Source organism: Pipra filicauda, unplaced genomic scaffold (genome assembly GCF_003945595.2).
Source record: "Pipra filicauda isolate LSUMZ 115617 unplaced genomic scaffold, ASM394559v2 scaffold21_size4447388_pilon, whole genome shotgun sequence".
In the NCBI taxonomy this organism is placed as follows: domain Eukaryota; kingdom Metazoa; phylum Chordata; class Aves; order Passeriformes; family Pipridae; genus Pipra; species Pipra filicauda.
The window spans coordinates 2,791,386-2,805,902 of NW_024104332.1; the positions used below are offsets into that span (position 1 = coordinate 2,791,386).

The window sequence follows — 14,517 nt, forward strand, 5'->3', positions numbered from 1 at the left end:
CCATCAGCAGACTTCTGAGCCAGAGCAACAGATGTGGCAGGGGGATGCAAAAGCAGCTGGTCCCAATGTTCCTGAGTGCTCACACCCGGGGGCTGCAGCTGGGAGTTAGTGGCTTTCACAGGGACAAATCGCACATCGAAGTGGCAGGACCAGCCATGGGCCTCTGCCTGGGGACTGGCACAGATGGGACAGCCCTGCCTGTCAGTGGTTTTCTGCTCTGTCTGCATGCTTCAGCCTTTGTTGCTCTGCAGGGACACTTGCCAAATATTGTCCTCTGCCTTCTTGTCTTCATTGCCCCCCTGACCCAATTCCTACGTCTCCCACTGCTCCCCAGCCTCCTCACTCTGCATGCTGGCAGCGGGACTGAGCAGGTTGCCAGAGCATCTCAAGGCAACCGTGCATAAGCCATGTTTTTTTGGCAATGGTGACAGCTCATGGTACTCGCTGGCACTTCCACGCTCGCATGGCACATGGGTCACAGCTCCTTGGGCCACCCAGCAGTCTGGGGACACGCTGCCCTTCCCAGTGTAGAGTCAGTCACCGTGCCGAAGCCATTTCAGGAGAGGGACATGGACACTGGCCATGAGTGCCAGCCCCATTGCCACTGCCAGGGACACACTTGGACCACAGCAGACAGTTTCCAACCCCTCCCCTCTTCCCAAAGGAGGGAAAAACAGGCCAGTGTCCCACAGGGTTGCCAGGGTGACATTTTTTGGCGGTCGTGCTGTCCCAGCTGCTGAACTGGCAGGGGTTGTGCTGGGAGCTGGGGCAGCCCCTCTGTCCCCACACCAGGGTGTCCCTGCCCAGGGCCACCCAGCAGCATTGGGACCACCAGCCACGGGATGCAGGTGGGAGCCAGGCACAGGGGTGGGGAGACAGCAGGACATTGGAGGAGCCCTGCAGAGATGAAAAATGCCAAAGGTTTACTGGAAGCCTGCGGAGTAGGAGGGCCTTTTTGGCTGGGGCTTGGGAATTCTGGGCTGTGAGCTGCTGAGCCACCATCAGAGCACTGCTGGTTTCCATTTGGTTGGCTTTCGAAAGAGCTGCCTCCCTGGCAGCATGTCTCCCCCCCTCACAGTGGGCAGTGTTTGTTTGCTTGGGAAAAGATGAGCCTCATTATCCGTCGTGGCTCTTGGACTTTAAAGCGCAGCAGGAGGAAATTTTATGATGGGAAACTGCCCTGGTGTCATCCAGGCTTTGCATGGAGGTCTGCTGGGGAGTCCACAGCCCACAGCAGTGGGGACAGCACCAGGGCTGAGACCTGTGCACAGGCACAGGGGAGATAGGAAGGTGGCAAAAGGTGATATGCTTGAACCTGTCCCAGTGAACGAGCACAGAAGGAGCCAGGAGAGCTCGGCCAGGCTGGGGAGAGTCCAGAGGTGCAGCAAGGAGGAAGTTTGGGATGTAATACAGCTCCACATTCACCTGCACCCAGCGATAACATCGCTGTGCTCGGTGTGTGGGAAGGTCTCGGCAGGCAGTCAGTGTAGCCCTGAGCAGGTTCGCACCTCCTGGCCCTGGCAGTGCTGATAACTTTAGGAAGGGCCAGAATCTCCCCGTTAAAGCAGGGAGTTAAAGCAATGGCTACAGCAGCCTTCCCAGAGCTGCCCACAGGCTCTCCCACTCCAATGGAGCATTTATCCAGCCCATTAAAAGACAAGACCTCTGCTATCAGGCAGGATCATTTTCCATTTTCAAGGAGATTTTTTTTCCAAGTACCATCCTTGCCCCAGGATCCTCCTCCCCCTTGCTCCATGCTCTCCAGGCCCTGCAGCACATTCACCCCTCCAAAAACCCTGCGCAGAATGGCAGCCCAGTGACTCAGAGCTGCCACGTGTTGCCTTTTGTGTAGCTCAGGTACTCCAATACCTACCTGGAGGGAAGGAATCCAGCTGCGGGAGAAGAAAGGGGATGGTAAATCACTCAGCATCCAGCTGGGAAAGCATAAATTTAACAGTCTCGACCACGTGAAATCATTCTGCAGCCAAACAAGAGGCAGCTTCGGTGTCTATTCATTGTCCCCAGCCTGGGGTCGTGCCGAGAGAGTGCCTTTGGCTCTGTGGTGCAAAGCGCTGTTAAAAGATTTATAGCCAAAATTCGGATAGCATGCACCGCTTGTGAGCACAGAGCTGAGCAGCTGGATGTCATGGTTTATCCTGCTGGATCCAAACCCTGGCTTAGACTAAACACGCCTCTGCCATCATTAGTGAATCACTTCTAGATCCCCTGGAAGTTTCCAGGGCTTGGATTTCAGAAAGTTTTTGCTGCCGCGGGGCACTAAAATGCTGCGGAAGACAAAGGAAGGTGTGGCAGCAGGTTTTGTGGGGATTATCCTGCTGGGATAATCCTGGGGCTGGGGCTGGAAGGAGATGAAAGCTGCGGTAAGGGGAGGAGATTAAAGTGGGCAGCAGCCCGAGCTTTAACTCCTTTCCCAGCATGAGAAAGGCAAGGTGAGGTGCATTGCCACCCTGGGTCTGGCATTGCAGCCTCCAGCAAGGGCTGACCCGGGAGAGTGCCCAGGGCTCCCTAGACTCCTCAACCTGCCAGGCTGGGCTTGGTTCACCGCATGATGAAGGATGGAGGATCGTGTAGCTCCCAAGCCCCTCATTCACAGTGGGGGGGAGTGAAGAGCAGGGAAGGGAGGACACGGGGTGCCATGCTGGGATCACCCAGCCCTGCTCTGTACCCCAAGGGCTCGCATAGGTGCTTGGCGAGGGAGTGAGCTCAGCTCGCTGATTCACTCCCTCTTTCAAGACCAGACCTGGCCTGCGAGCCGAAACCCGCGGGCTTGCTGAAGCAGGAGGTGCCAGGGCAGGTCCTGCGGGCGGCGGGTGCCCTTTGGGGGTGAGGGTGCTCCCCGGCGCCCTGGGGAGGGGCGGGATGCTCCTCAGGGAGGGATGCTCCTGGGGAGGGATGCTCCTCGGGGAGCCGAGCTGTGCCCCTCCAGCACACCCATCCCCGGGGGGTGTCCCCGACCCCCTCCCTGCTGCAGGAGACCAGAGACCGTTCAAACCTCGCGATCGGGGGCTGGGGGCGGGTTGAGCCCCGGCCCCGGCTCACTCGCCCAAGGCGGGCCGCCCCTCCCGCCCCTCCCCTCCCTCCCCGCCCCCCGGGCCGTGCCGAGTCCCGGCGCGTCGAGCGGAGCGGAGCCGAGCCGCGCTGCCGGCACCGAGCGGGCACCATGCGCCCAGGGTGAGCCGCGGGGCCGGGGACTGCGCGGGGGGCACCGGGACCCTGCAGCCGTCGGGGATAGGCAGGGGGGGCACCAGGACCCTGGAGGCACGGGGGCAGGGGGACACTGGGACCCTGGAGGCGCCGGGTCTGGGAGACACTGGGATCCTGGAGCCGCGGGGCGGGGCACAGGTAGTGCGGGAACCCCGGAGCCGCCGTGGAGGGGGGCACCAAGACCCTGGAGCCGCCGGGGCGGGGGGTCCTCGGTGTAACCCTGAGGAGACGCCAGAGGGGTCGGTACCGTCGGGACACCGGGGAAGGTGGGCACCAGGACCCTGGAGCCGCCGGGGTGTGGGGCGCCGGCAGCGCGGGAACCCCGGTGCCCCGGGAGAGGAGGGGGGCAGGACCCTGCAGCCTCTGGGCCTTGGGGTCCCCGGTGTAACCGTGGGGGGACCCCAGGGTGGTGCTGCAAGTCGGGGGGGCGCCCCGGATTCGGCGGGAACGTGGGTAACCTCTCTCTCCCCTTCCCTCCCCGCAGGTGCCCCCCGCCGCGGCTGCTGCTCGGGCTCTTTGTCCTGCTGGTCCCCGCCACTTCCCAGGAGCCGGGTAACGTGCGCGGGATGCTGCGGGATGCTGGGGAGGGGGGTCCCTGTCGCTATGCCCGGGGTCCCACGGCCCCTCGCTGTCCTGAAGCCCCTATCCCCTGGGATGCGCTCCTCAGCAGGAATGGGGAGTGGAGTCTCCCCTCGGGCCAAATGCTGTGCTCAGTCCTGGTTCCCAACGCTGGGAATGATCCCCGCACGCACCCCTTCAACGGCCTCGTGGTTGCTGAACGTGGGGATTCCGTGTGTCCCATCCCATCAGCGGCGAAGGATGCTGGGGGAAATCCCTGGCTGCAGTTCCCTGGAATGAGAGTGATTTATCTGGTCCATGCTGGCTGTGGGATAGAGGAGATGGTGTTGCCTCAAAGTGGCCGTGCTCCATGTGTTAGCGGTTTCTCCACAAGTCCTCCTTGTGGCTGCCTGTCCTTGAAAGTGCTGTGAGTGGCCGGAAGCCGCGAGTGTGTGCCCTGGGGATGCAACACCTCTCATACCATTCCGGGCTTTCCCTCCCTTCGGGGCTCCCTGAAACCATGAAACATCCCACCTCCAAGCTGCTGGTGCCCCGGGAGAGGGGAATTCAGTGCTGACTCAGCTTTCCAGCCCTTCTTTCCCCACAAGGCACACGAGCTGGTTCTCCCACTGCCTGTTTTTCTGGTGAACTTTACCTCACTACCAGGGAAGCTTCCTCCTGGCTGCCAGGCGGGATGAAAGCCCCTCCTCTCCTCGCAGCCGGTGTCTGGATGAGTGCCCAGTGCCCGGAGACGGGAGCAGCCATGGCTGAAACAGGGAGCTGCCCCACTTGTATCCCAGGAACCCCGCTTGCCAAAGCAGCTGAGCTGCAAGCAATCCAAAAAGCGGGAGAGAGTGGGTTTTCTCCAGGGTAATGGTCTGGTTGTCTTGTGCCATTGTATTAAGAGGCATCACTTGTGTCCCTTTGTGTCACCACAGGCTGGCATGGTGTGTTGGTTAGTGGTGTCCCCAGGTGGAGGCGAGCTGGAAGTCGGTTGTAAAGTCAGTGGATTATTTACTGGACCAAGGGTTTGTGTCTTCTAAGAACAGATCTGGCACTGCTCCGTGGGCAGCTGGGTCATGTTGTGGAGGGAAAGAGGCTGTCTGGGGCAACGAGGATGCCCAGCACTGCCAGAGCATGTCCGGGAATACTGGGGGAAGCTCTCCAAGTGCCCCAGGCTAGATTTATGATGCTGCTTTTGGTGGCATGGATTGCCTACCCGGGAACCACGGGAACAAAGCTCCCCTTGGAAATCTGCAGAGATGGGAACATTGTTCCCATGTGAAATCCTGCACTGGCTATTTTAGGTCCCTGGAGACTGTCCAGTGCGGCTGAGCTGGAGGGCCAGGAGCTGGTTTTTAATAGTGGTTACTCAGAGTTATCCTTGCCCTTCCCACCCCTTCTCCATCAGCATCCTTGCTCCCTTGGGTGCTCAGGGTTGGTCAGGACCCTTTGCTGAGCTGAAGGTGCATCCCCCCACCTTTGAGCAGCCACACTGGGGGACCTCAGGAGGTTTCACATGGCATTTGAGCACGGGGGGGGGCGGGGGGGGAGTGAGGGGGAGTGTGGCCGGCGCCGGTCACCGCTGGCAGGGAGGTGCCCGTTTCACCCAGCTGACTTGGCTGTCTTCCAAAGGCAGGCTGTGGATCGAGTTTTAGAGGAATTCAGCGGGTTGGTGTGGCTTTTTTCCTTTCTTTTCTTTTTTTTTTTTCCCCTTCCCTTGGTTCAATGTCCAAGGACTGCAGGGCCTGTTCTTCCAGCCTGCCTTTGTGATGGCTCCTGGGGAATGTTTGCTCCTAAGGCCTTCCTGGCATGGAGATAAGCTTTCTGTTTATCTCCCTGCCTTTCAAATTTGGAGGCTTAGCTGCTCCAGGCTGGGTTTACCTCTTATCAGTGGATCTCTGGGATTCCTCAGGAAGGGCATGTAGCCATGAGGATGCTGCAGGGATGCTGCCATGGGTCCAGTCTGGAGAAGGTGGGAGAAATCACAGAGTCTGTCTGCTGTGGGTGTCCCTCATGCATAGGCTGGGTCAGACACTGGGGGAAACCCCATTCCCAAGCAGGGCAATCCAATGCCAGGGCCCTGGAGATGGGGGATCCCCAACAGTGGGGGTTTACAAAGCTGGCCAGGCCTCCCCAGTCTGGTGACGGAGGCGGCCAAACATTGGAACAGGCTGCCCAGGGAAGTGATGGAATAACAATTCCTGGAAGCGTTCAGAAAATGTGTAGATGTGGCTCTCATTGATATGGTTTAGTGGTGCAACTGGCTGTGCTGGGTTAATGGTTGGATTCAGTGATCTTGTGGGTCTTTTCCAAGAGTAATGATTCTATGATCTTCTCTTGCACCGACTTTCTGTGCACCAGTTTGGGGCTGGGATGAGCAAGTATATCCAGCTCTGCTGCTGCTGCTGAAGGAGCAAGGCAGCACCTGGGAATTCAAAGTGCCTCCTCCCTCTGTTATAGACAGCAGGTGCTGAAGCCACTTGCTGCCAGTGGAGAGACTCATTCCTGATTTTATTTTCATCTCCAATTGGTCGTGGGTCCTGGGTCCTGATGGCTAGGATTCCTCACAAACATGTGCCTTCAGCGATTTACAGCCTGGGACACAAGGGCTCTGCCATTGGTCCCTGGGGTGTTTTGACAGGTGGATCAGAGCTTTCCTAACTGGTTATTTTAGGAATCCCTTTGAAAGACTAGGGGAAGGGCTGTGGAAAATGGCCACAGGCAGCACTCGGCATCACAGGTTTGGTTTGGGAATGGTTGGCACCTCTCAGGTCCGACAGCATCGTTTGATTGCCGAGGCTCCCCGGATGGGCTGGAGGGACTGTGGAGGATGCTATGCTCCGAGGAGGATGCTGTGCTCCAGAAGCTCCGCAGGCTCTTCATCTCCTTATCAGCTGGAAGGACTTATGTTTACAAAGCCTTATCTCTGCCGAAGCTCTGTGCTGTGGAAACTGCTGGGGAGGGAGAGCTGCCCTGAGCTTCCAGCAGCTGGAAGGAGCCAAGGCTGTGGACATGGTCCTGCAGCACCTCTGGGCTTCCAGTCCATCATTTTCTGGCAGGTGGCTCCCATCCCTCCTGCCTGTCCTGAGGAGGTGGCAACAAAAATGAAGTGGCCCTGCTTGGATGGCACTTTTGGGCTGGAAACTGGGTTTAAGAAGAGACTAAGTATTCCTGCAGAGTGGCTGCCCTCCCAGACAGGAGTTTGCTTGCCTTGGTGCACGCAACCTTTTCATGTCCTAATCCTAATTTTCCCAGTATTTTTCCAGCTCTGTACCTGGACTTGGTCCATCCACAACCTCCATTCTCCCAGAGCTCTGACTTGATTTTAGATTTCCATGTCGTGTCTTCTGGCCCTGTGTGTCTGTGAGTGCCTGGGACCCTCCCTCCTCACAGGTGCATGTCCGTAAAAGGATGGAGAGCTGAGCTGCTTTTCCCTGTGGCCAGTGGAAAATCCTGCCCATACACTCCCAGGTTCTGGAGAAGTGGGTTTTTTTGGCTCTGAATAGCAGACTCTTGATGACATTGCTCCCTATTTATTTTGGCCTGCAGCTGGACTAACCTCTTCTTCCAGTGTTTATGGCGACACAATTTGGGTGCTGTTAAATAGCAAATCCAAGCCCTTGGAGAAAACATTTTGCAATCCTGCTTCGGACGTCATCGCGTGGCTTAAAAAAATCCCCGACCAGATAAATGTGCTGCTGGGAAACAGGCTCTGCTCTAGTGGGGGGATGTCACTGCTTCTTTTTAAGGAGGCAGGAGCATGTGGAGCGGGGGGTGAGGACTGAGCCAAGGCTGCACCCTCTTATAAAAAGGAGGGAGAGGGACATTTTACATGGGCCTGGAGTGACAGGACAAGGGAGAATAGCTTCGCACTGAAGGGAGGAGGGTTAGATGGGATATTAGGAAGGAATTCTTCCCTGTGAGTGTGGTGAGGCCCTGGCATAGGTTGCCCAGAGAAGCTGTGACTGCCCCATCCCTAGAAGTGTGCAAGGCCAGGTTGGATGGGGTTTGGAGCAACCTGGGATAGTGGAAGGTGTCCCTGACCGTGGCAGGGGAGTGGAACACAATGAGGTTTAAGGTCCCTTCCAACTTGAACCATTCTGTGACAGAGACACCAGCTTCTCTCCTGCACTGCTCTGGGCCATGGTGACTGTTAGAGATGATGCTCTAAGCCCTGGAATAACAATCCCAGTAAGTGCGCTGTGTCTCTTCCAAAGTGTGATAGTTTACCAGGAAAAGAATTAATTCTGGCGTTTCAGTGGAGAGTTCAAAGCACTGAAGGAGACATCTGGGATTAAGTATCGATGTATATCAGCAGCCCAGAGGTATGGGATTAATAAAACATTTTAATGGTCTTCTGGTGTATCTGATGACATTTGGGAAAGCATTGGAGAGGAATCCTTTCCAAGAGTGTCCTGTGCATTTCTCTGACTGCGTGTGCAGCCTGGAGGCAGCATATATGAGGAAGAAATTCTTCTCTGTGGGGGTGATGTGACACTGGCACAGGTTGCCCAGAGAAGCTGTGACTGCCTTGTCCCTGGAAGTGTCCAAAGCCAGGTTGGATGGGACTTGGAGCAACCTGGGCTAGTGGAAGGTGTCCCTACCATGGCAGGGGGTGGAATGAGATGGGTTTTAAGGTCCCTTTTCAGCCCAAACCAGTCTGTGATCTTCTGCAACAGATGGGCTCCACCTCACCCCATCTATTGGTTGGACTCTTCTCTGCTAGCTGTGGGATGCCCTCACTGACTTTCCTGTCCTCCAGCCACATTCCTCATCCCTTGGGTACTGATGTGTGTGGAGAAGCGCTGCTGCTGCCACCCTCGGGAGGATCTGCCCTGACCTGCTGAGAGCTGGGGCTCAGGGGAGACACTCATGGGAGGAAGGTGGTGCAGAAGAAACTTGCAGTTATTTCAGCTGGTACAAAATCTGCTTAAATATTGGGGAGTGGGAGCAAGTCCCCAACTTCGTGGATGGAGAAAGGAATGTGGTAGCAGCACGTGTGTGGCTTTTTGGCTTTTAGTATCAAACTTGATTAATCTGGAGAGCTTGTTGCCAAATATATAACTGAAACACAAGGAGCTGAACGGGGTTAGAAAATGGTTTGGAAATGTGTACAGCTAATGAGGGCTCCGGCATTGCCTTAATATGGATTTGGAGTCCTTGAAGTATGAGTGTGGTTAATAAACCCGTCGGGGGTGAAGGAGTGGTTCCCATCAACTCAAAGGTGGGAACATCCTAAAAAAGTGCTGGGAGAGGAGCAGGATACCAGCACCCCACAGGGCTGCTGGATGGGCCTGCTCCAAGGACAAGGCTCCAGAGACTTGCTGTGCTTCTGGCTTTGGCCGGCAGTGCTGTTTGGCAGGAGCGTTCCCTGCGCTGGGGGCTTTCTCAGCAAACAACATCTGGTCCGGAACATCCCGTTTCTGCTAGTTTCCACTTAAAAAGGTTGCTTTTTGGAATTTTTATTGCTTTTTTTTGGCATCGCCTTTTCTAAGATGGAAATTGGTCATTAATGGATTTTATTGTACTTTTATTTTATTCCCAAACTCAATCTGCTGGTTTCCTCCTCCCCAGGGACTGGAAGATCTGGCTGTTCCTCTGACCCTGTCCCCAGGTTGTGGGAGGCTACTCGAACAGCCTGGGGTGGGAATAGGAGCCAGGGCACTGGAATCCAGCATCATCATCCATGCTCTTCCCACTGGCATAAATCTCTGACAGCCCAACGGCTCTTGAAGCTATCTCTGAGTTTATAATTTCTAAGTTAGCCACCTGCCTTCCCTCTGGGAAACACTATAATCAAACAAATTTATTCTTTCCCACCCACTTTGTTAGTCTGTAACTTAATTGAGTTGGAGATTGTTGACTTTTGGATAAACAGCACCTTTTTGATAACCCCAGATAAGCTGGCGGTGCTCCCTTGTGGCATGGTAGGAAGGCACCTTTGCAGCTTCCCCTGTGGTCCCAAAATGCTTTCCAGAGGGGCCAGGACCCCTGTCCTGGGGAACTCTCAGCTCCTGCTGGGTGTGGATAGAGATCCTGGACTCACTTGGTGATGAACACTCTTGGTTAGCCTGGTCTGGGGGGGGCCATCACTCCCGAGGGTCCTCGCCAAACCCCAACATGGGGTCATCTCCCTGCTCCCTCCTGGGGAAACACCCTAGGACCTCTGCCCCACTCCTAAAACCATTCCCAGGATAGGGTGGCAGTAGTTACTGTCCCTTCAAGGGAATGGGCTTGCCCAGACCCAGGACCTGTGGGGGACACAGAGTTCTAGAACTCCTTGTGGTACCCTCCTGCTGGTGCTGGCATCTCCCCAGACAGCAGAAGGGTTTGATGTGCCCTGTCCTGCTGAGAGCTGGGACTCAGGGGCGCTCTGATGGGTGGGAGGTGGTGGAGAAGAAACCTGCAATGATTTCAGTGAAATCCCCATGAATATCGAGGAGTGGGAGAAAGTCCAAGCCACTGGCATTGTGGATGGAGAGAGGCGTGTGGCAGCAACATGCATGTGATTTTTGGCTTTTACTGTTGGATTCATAAAATTGTTTGAGTTGGAAGGGACCTCAAAGCTCATCTCATTCCAAACCCCTATCATGGGAAGGACACCTTCCACTGGACCAGATAGCTCAGACTTCATGCAGGATTCGATTAACCAGTTGTTACTTCTGCAGCTGCTTGGGGGACCTCTGTACCTGGAGCTTGCTGTTAAATCTCTGCACGGAGAGAAGCACAGTGCTCCAGCCCTCAGGGGCATCTTTGGGACGTGGGGAAGCCTTGTCTGGCTCCTCAGGAGCAGGTACCTCAGTGCCACTTCACCTGGAAGCCTGGAAAGCAGTGCTCACAGAGCATCTCCTGGCAGACAGGTGAGCTGTCCCTACCTGTTTCCACCCTGTGCTCAGGCTGGTCTCTTGCATATCAAAGGCTCTGGAGGCTGGAGGCCAGGTCAGGGATTTACTCTCCAGATTGCTTTTTGCAGGGATGACTTGGGATAAGGGATAGTGGCACCGGCAGGGCGAGCCGCTCTCACTCAGGTGACCTTTTCCTGGATTTCCTTGGGGGACAAGATGCCTGGAGGGGTAACCAGGACACCATCTGATAAAAGCATGTGGGTTTTTATTTTAACAAGTGATTGCATCTTTTTGGTGGGGAGGTGGAGATGTCAGGCCATGAAGGTGGAGGGTGTGGGGGAGTCCTGGCATCCCCCATCCTGTGTGAGACCCAGGGGGCTGGGCTGAGCTGGGCTGGGCTCTCTGTCACGATGGCTTGAGCGAGGATGTGGTTGCTGAGGTCAGCGTATGATCCTGCCGGGACTCTCACGGCGCTGGGCTGGATGGAGATATCATGGTTCCCTCCCAGCTGGGATGCAACAGGGTGGTGGTCCTGCTTCCCTCTGGGTCCCAGGACACCCAAGGGAATGGGCCTCCTCATGGCATCCTGTGAGGCTGAGGTGCCACCCTGGATCCAGCCAGCCACTGCTGATGTTGGTGGCTCCTTTCCCACCTTCTCCTTGGGCTCAGCTGAAAGAGTTAAGGAAACCATTGGAGAGGGGCCCCCAGAGGCAACTGCTGGAGGTAATAATCTTCTTTCGGCTCTTTTTTCTTTTCCCCTGCTAATTGCAGAGTTGGCTCTTTTTTCTTTTCCCCTGCTAATTGCAGAGTTGACATCGCCCCCTCTCATGAAAGGCTCTTTTGTCAGCCGAGTTGCTGGGTAAAGCCCAGGCTTGGCAGCAGGTTGCAAGCCCCAGGTTGGTCTCCTGCACATCCCTCTCTGGCAGCAGGTAGTGAAATGACTCTTTCAGTGACAGTGATGTCCCTCCCTCCTTGGCTCCCATCTTGGGGAAAAAAAAAACAAACACCAAAACAAAACAGAAAACAGAACCCCTCCTTTTAGCCAACGGGGGCCTGATTTTTGTGCGGTCCCACCTCACCAGCGGAGGGAAAGGTCAGCTCGTCTAGACGCTAATCCGACAAGTGTTGTATTTTTTCGCCCGTGGGTGTCCTAGCAACAGGATTAACGCTGTGGTGTAAAGCGGACATTGGTTGGATCCCGCTCCATCCCAGGCCGGTGGTCCGGATGTGTGTCGCTCCGCATGGCCAGGCATCAGGGAGAGGTGGGCCGGGCTCCTGGTCCTGCTCCCTGTGCCTGCCCCAGGCTGTGCCAACAGCTCCTGGTGGTTAACGTCAGTCCAGCGGCAGGGAAATTTAGGATACGGGTGATAAAACAGGCTGATGGATGTTTTACCTGGTCTGCATCCATCCCAGGGATGGGTGGGCTGGTGGTGAAGCATCTCTGCCCCAAGATGGACTCCAGGCCTGGTGTGGGGATCACACTGGAGTGGGGTGCTCCACGGCCAGGCCCAGCCCACCTGGATGCACCAGCTTCACCTCGACCACACCAGGACCTTGTGACAGCCTGTATCACTGTAAATCTGACTTTCGTGGTGGAAATGGGTCTCCCTGAACATCCCCTGCATCCCAATGCTCAGGTCTCCCAAGACATCCCACCACTCCGGCTGGCACAATCACTGTGCAGGGATAGCTATTAACCCCTGACATCCCTCTGGCCTCAGGGCGAACTGCAGTGGCAGGAACACCAGTCTGCTTTGGTCGGGAGCAAAAATATTTCCCATTTCCTTTGTTTTGCTATTTAATCTTTGCGTCTGACAGTTGCTGCTCGATCTCTTGATTGACCCCAGTTTGCTCCCAGGTGTTACTGGTGGTGCTTCACCGCCCGTGTCTGGGTTCAGAGGTGCAGCTGGTGCCAGAGTTCAGCACTCAGACATCTGATGGGTGTTTCTTCAGTGGGTGCCGTGCATCCGGAGCAGGCAGTCAGAGCCCCCTGCATCCATGGCACAGGGCCATGGGGTAGCTGCCTGATAACATTGTCCTGTTTTAATCTTTTTAAGCCTTTCCTCTGCTTTCCCAGTGGCCCCTTTCCGGGCTTTCTCCTGCCCTCTTTTCCTTGCGTAGTGGACAGCCAGCGTTTCTCCCACGATTTGTGCAAATTTTTTTCCCATCCTTGTTATTCCCCCCATCCCGCTGAGCTCTGATATCCCCGAATGTGAGGTGCAAAGAAACCAAAAGTGGTTTGAAGAGCAAAATCTGGGTTTAAACTTTGCCTCTCTGATGGAGAGGAGCTGGAACTGGCTGGTTCCCAATACAACCCCAGAAGCTCATCCAGGCTCCAGCATCCTTCAAGGCATGGTGCTGGTCCAGTGGTAGGGTTCACTCTGGAGGCACTGGAGCCTCGGTGCTCCGGCTTTCCACCCTGCAAGCGGCCACATGCTTTAATTAGGCGAGGAGCTGGCGAGGCTCCGGGGTTGGGAGAATGGGGGGTTTCATTCCCTCAAATCCCAGTTGGGAGCTGTGGAGACAGGCTGAAGCTTGCCCGGAGTCCCGTAGCATAGCTCCTGCCTATGTGGGATTTTTTTTCTCTGCAGCTGGGATGGGTTAAGTGGGGTTTTAGGAGCATTTTCTTTTCTCTTTGGTGCTTAAAACAACAATAAATAACATCCCAGCCCAGTGAAATAGGCGGGTGACGCTGCAAGGAAGGGAAGATGTTACTCTGCTGATTTATGGGGCTTTTTTTTTTTTCATCTTCACAGGTCACTGCTAGCATTTGTGGAATTGGCTTTGCTGCAGGAAAAACTGGTTTCCAGCTTTTCTGTTAGGAAGAAGCTTCTGCTATCATGTAATTAAAATGCAGAAGAAAATAAAATACAAAAAAAAAAAACCCAGGGCAGCTACTTGTGGTGCTCATAGCTGGGTCCTTTGTCAGCTGTGTGTGTCCTCTGCCTTGCTCTAACCTTGGCTGTGCTGCTGCAGCCTGTGGCAGGAAAAAAATGGCACTTTTTGCCATTTCTCTGGGCTTTCTGGGTCATGCACCAGCCTGCAAAGGCAAAAAAGCATTTACATTTTGACCATGGGAATGTTTTAATCCATCTTGAGGCATTTCCAGGGTTTTTTATCATGTTATCTGAGCTGGGGCCGGCACCAGGCTGGCCTCCTGTTAGGCAGGGAATGTTGGGATTGTGACTCCTCTATCCCATAAATAAGAAATGATGGATTTGACTCTTCCCCATCTTCTTGCAGTAGGACAGCAGCTGCCTGCAGGGTTTCATCCTGGGGGTTCAGGGTCCCCAGAGCTTTTAAGGAAGGAAAGAAAACCCTGCCTCTAGGATTTTTTATTTTCTTTTTCCAGAAAGGATTCACTGCTTGGACTTGGATATTTGAGAGGTGAATATTTTTTCATCTGGGATGGTGATGGGTGTCACCTCACTGGGGATGGGGGGAAAGACCCCTCTGCTTTTTGGGGCACCTTGAACTCCAGTTGTGGTCATCAGGAACAAAACCATCCCAAATCACACAAGATCGTTGAATCACAGAATGGTTTGGGTTGGAAGGCACCTTAAAGCCTGTCTCGTTCCACCCTCTGCCATAGGCAGGGACACTTTCCAGTAGCCCAGGTTGCTCCAAGCCCTGTCCAACCTGGCCTTGGACACTTCCAGGGATGGGGCAGCCGCAGCTTCTCTGAGCAACCTGTACCAGGGCCTCACCACCCTCACAGGGAAGAACGTCTTGCCAATATCCTGTCTAACCCTGCCCTCTGGCAGTGGGAAGCCATTCCACCTTGTCCAGGCACTGCAGGCCCTTGTCCAAAGTCCCTCTCCAGCTCTCTTGGAGCCACTTTGGGCACTGGAAGGGGCTCTAAGGTCTCCCTCTCTGAAGAGACTCA

General features: G+C 55.3%; 1 protein-coding gene across 1 annotated transcript in view; it reads left to right on the top strand.

Moving 5' to 3' along the window:
- The first annotated feature begins 3,132 nt into the window (after nt 1-3,132).
- COL18A1 (collagen type XVIII alpha 1 chain) overlaps nt 3,133-14,517 on the top strand; it is a 38,073-nt gene continuing 26,688 nt past the window's right edge. The window contains exons 1-2 of the mRNA XM_027751984.2: nt 3,133-3,192; nt 3,710-3,777. Of these exons, the coding sequence (XP_027607785.2) occupies nt 3,182-3,192; nt 3,710-3,777 (79 nt within the window). The 5' untranslated portion in view covers nt 3,133-3,181. The remainder of the gene's footprint in view (nt 3,193-3,709; nt 3,778-14,517) is intronic.